The sequence below is a fragment of the Microtus ochrogaster genome, chromosome 17 (genome assembly GCF_000317375.1).
Source record: "Microtus ochrogaster isolate Prairie Vole_2 chromosome 17, MicOch1.0, whole genome shotgun sequence".
Lineage (NCBI taxonomy): Eukaryota > Metazoa > Chordata > Mammalia > Rodentia > Cricetidae > Microtus > Microtus ochrogaster.
The window spans coordinates 8,015,484-8,019,746 of NC_022019.1; the positions used below are offsets into that span (position 1 = coordinate 8,015,484).

Genomic DNA, 4,263 nt, shown 5'->3' on the forward strand with positions numbered 1-4,263 from the left:
TTTTTTTTTTTTTGGTTTTTTGACACCTACCTCTACCTCCTGAATGCTGGAATTTAAGGACTGTATTATCACCACCTGACTGGCCTGGCTAAATCTCTCTCCACTTTTTTAACCCAAGAGGCCTCACCCAAACCTCCTTGACATTGCCTTTGGGCTACACAAATCATTCACAGACATTGGTATCTAGGCTATGCCCCCGTTAGCTCATCAGGCGGTCCAATGATGGGCTTTAGTAACAGCTCACATCACCAGGATGATGCCGAGCTGCCTCCAAACACTCTGCCGGCCAGAGGCTGGGAGGAGGCCTGGCTCCCGTTCACCGTCTCCACTGCGTTACAAGGACCTGACTCTGGTCTAACCTTTTCCAGCTGTTTCCTTCAGGACACAGATCTGAGTTGAACGCAGCATTTCTTTTTTCCTTTAAGCAGTTTATGACCCAGAAGTTCCCAGTTATCTTCAACTCTCAGGTGTGCTGGCTGTTCTTGGTCGCTGACACGACTACATCTGGGCTAGATTCTAGCGGCTGGGCACAACTGGGAAGGATTTTTTTTTTCTTAATTACATTGTTTGAAGTGGGAAGACCCACTTTTAATCCAGACCTTTTGAGTTGGGAAAACAGACCTTTAATTCAGATCTTTGGAGATGGGAGGATCCACCTTTAATCTGGGCCATGCCTTCTGCTGGCAGCCATAGAAAGGACATGGAAGAAGGAAGATGGCACGCTTTCTGCCTGCTTGCTTTCTCTTGCTGCAAGCCCATTCCTTTACATGCAGTAGAGCCTACTTCTTCCGGTTTCCAGTGTGTGCTGAAGACCAGCGGAGACATCCAGCCTCATGGACTGAACTGGGTTCTTGGACTTTCCACTGGGAGACAGGCATTGTTGGACTAACTGGACCAAAGCCTGTAAACCACTGTAAATTACATTCTATAAATTCTGTTCCTCTAAGGAGCCCTGGATAATATACCCAGGGCTTGAGGTTTTATCTGCTGGACTAGTTTTGCACCCTTGATTGGAGTGTGGGATTGTTTGAGTGTATATAGAAAAGACACTTTGACCACATGTCCATTTGCAAAAACGAATTTCCCTCTAAGGCCTGTGACCACTCCAGCTGTAGACTTTTGACCCATCTGTGGGGCCTCAAATCTAATTAAAGAGTAGTGGGTAGCCAGGTGGTGACAGCGCACACCTTTAATCCCAGCACTCAGGAGGCAGAGGCTGGACTACATCTATGAATTCAAGGCCAGCCTGGTCTATAAAGCCAGTTCCAGGAAAGCCAGGGCTACACAGAGAAACCCTGTGGTGGAAAAACAACAGACAATCAAAGAAATAACCTTAACCTCTTCAGAGGTTCCTCTTTCCATATTCTCCACAAGGGGTGGGAATAAGGCAAGGATCTGCTCTCCTGAATCTCTCAGTGGTTGCCTGTTCTTGTTTCAGCTTTGCCCAAACTTCTGACGACGATGTGTTTCCACTTCTGATTGTGGTGTGTGAACACAAAGCTTGTGCCAGACAGTGTGATTCCCCTCCTTCTCTGTCTTCTGTTCTTAACTAAAGAACCAGGAGCCAGGACACTAGACAAGTTCTTTTCTGCCCCCGCCCCCTTTGCTATTACTATGTGAGGCCCAGAGTGGGCCGGAAATCCTGGCTTAGCCTCCCAGGTTTGGGGAGAGCATTTGTGGTACTGCAAGCCCCTATGGGCTTGGAGTTTTCTTTCTTTTTCTTTTCTTTTCTTTTTTTTTTTTTTAACGCAACGCACGTGGCCACACTGCACTCCTCAGCAAGGAGGAAATAAGACACGCAGAGGCTGTGTGGCACTTTACAAGGAATTCAGACGCGTCCTTCCGTTTCTCAGAGTGACATATCCGGAGTTTTCCTCTGTAGGTGTCCCTAAGTACCCGGGCCTCAGTTCACATCAGGGAAGCCAGGCGGCAGGAATCTCACCAGACCTGCATCTCCAGTGTGGAGTCGAAAGTAAACAGTGAAACAAATGTCCTTAAAGTGCCGAACTGGAACTGTCTTAATGCTTTTAAAGGAATATCTTCTTGAAAGCGCCTCCGGGGTAAAGCTTTGCGCCAATTTGGTAGTATACGCTCCTAGGGACACTGTTTTAACGGTTTCCTGTTAAAAACGAAAAAGTAAAAATTGCTCAGCTTAGAAGTGTCCAGTCTTCCCGGTTTCATCCAAGTTCCCCAGTTCTCAATGCTAGATTGAACAACCCTGCGCCTAGTCGCAGGCTCCGCCCTCCTGCGCCTTGGCCCCGCCCCGGAGGTTGGCAGCCAATGGGTACGGCTGCACGAGGCTCGGGCACGCCCACTCTGGAGCCCGATCCCACCCTGGCACCCAGCCCCATTCCGGTTCACAGCCGGCCTGCTCCGCTTTCTCCCTCTGGTTGCTCAGCTGTGCCGCCAGGCCCGGATCTGCCATGGCGTCCCCCGCAGCGGGCGGGGTGGTGATCGTGGGCAGGTAAAAGTCTCAGTGGCGCTGCGCTGCAATGGTTGGCGCCCTGGCAGCGTCCGGAACGCGGGGCCTCGCGCGGGAGGCCGTGGGTGCCTCGGGTGGGCATCAGGCTGTACCTCGCTCTTCCACGCGCTTCGCACTTGCGCTCAGGAGCTGGCCTGGCAGGAGACGCAGTGGCGGCTGTGGCCTGGTGGAGCCCTGAGGAGAGCTAATGTGTTCCTCAAGTCCGTGTGGGTCACCTCGAGGTCCACCTTTGTCAGTGCAGGCTCAGTGTTGCAGGGTTATTCAGAGGTGCCTGACATCAGGTTCTAACCGAATATTAGCTATGATCCTGTCTCAGTGTAGCTCAGGCTGGCCTCAAAATCTCTAAGTAGCTGAGGCTACTTGATCTAATTCTCCTGCCTCTACCTCCCATTACTGGAGTGCCTCCACTCCCAGCTTGAAAACGGTGCCCTTATTTTTATTAAGAACACAGATAAGTGATTTACCCACGATGATAGTAATTGATAGAGATTGGCCTGGGTTGTTAGGAAGGTTCATATGCACCGTGGGGCTAGGCTGGAAAGCCTCGGGAGAAGAACCCTTGAGGAGACACCTGGCTTTCCTTGCTTTTGTGTCTGTGTGTCTCACGGCAGGAGGCCGAGTCACTTTATAGCCCAAGTTCATCCATACTGATCTCTGTGCTCATGCCTCCCTTTTTTCCTTCATTGCTATTTTTTTTTCAATAAGGAGGGGGCGTTTATGTGTACTTTTTATTGGCTAGTGGTCTCCAATTCTATCAACATGTAACAACTTAAGAACTCATATTGGTTGATAGCTATTTGAGAAGTGGTTTCATGTCCCCATTTATGCTTTTGCCCACCCGTTGCCCTGTCTGCAGACCAGTCTCAAGTTCAGGGGTTTTTCTTTGGAACCGTTGGGAGGAAAGTGTCAGGATGGCTCCGGCCATTTTTTCCTCTCACAGAACTGTGGAATTAACTGCACCTTTGTCCTTCCCAGTGGATGCCTGTGGTTGAATGGTCAGGGAAATATAAAAAGTGCCCTTTGCCCTGTGGTGAATTGTGCTGCCTCACCTTCTGTGATAGGCACCAGGGTCAAGGGCCAGGGTTGTTTGGATCTCATGTTGGGAGTTAAGTCTTGTTCCACCTGCACCTAATAGGTGTATCAGGTGGAGAAGTTACTAGCAATCAGTTATCTGAACTCATGGTCAGGGAACTTAGAAGGAGGGGACTTGGGACATCTTAAGGACCACAGGATGACCTGGGGCCATTGGATGTTATGCTTACTTCTAATGAGAAAGTTCTGTCTGTCTTTTGCTTACAACACCCTTATGAACACGAAGTGGCCTCCCCTCACCCTTCCCCACCCCTCTTTTCCATCTGTCTATCCAGCGATCAATCATCCACCTGTCTGTATAGTATCTATTACTAGCCTTCTACTGTGTATCTTGTGTCTATTAACTTTATTTCTGTCTTCTCTGTCACTCTCCATCTCTGTCTTTCAGGGCCCCGTAGGTGATTCCAGGGAACATCCATTTAACAGGTTGTGCCCAGGATGTAAATCAGTTCCTTAAACCTGGACGGAGAGGTTGGCAAGGCCGCACACCTGCACACCTGTAATCCCAAGGAGGCGGAGACATGAGCATCAAGTTCCAGGCCAACCTGGACAAGAGTCCCAAACAAAAACAGCAGCAAAATAGACCTGGCTGGGGTTCACTGTTTTTTTTTTTTTTAAAGCAGTTATACAAGTTTAAAAGTAATTATTTTTTTTATTTGTGTGTGTGTGTGTGTGTGTGTGTGTGTGTG

The 4,263-nt window shown here is 49.2% G+C and overlaps 1 protein-coding gene across 1 annotated transcript in view; it reads left to right on the forward strand.

Annotated features, from left to right (window-relative positions):
- The first annotated feature begins 2,367 nt into the window (after nt 1-2,367).
- Nucleotides 2,368-4,263, forward strand: part of Cryl1 (crystallin lambda 1) — a 110,441-nt gene continuing 108,545 nt past the window's right edge. The window contains exon 1 of the mRNA XM_005355432.1: nt 2,368-2,464. Within this exon, the coding sequence (XP_005355489.1) occupies nt 2,424-2,464 (41 nt within the window). The 5' untranslated portion in view covers nt 2,368-2,423. The remainder of the gene's footprint in view (nt 2,465-4,263) is intronic.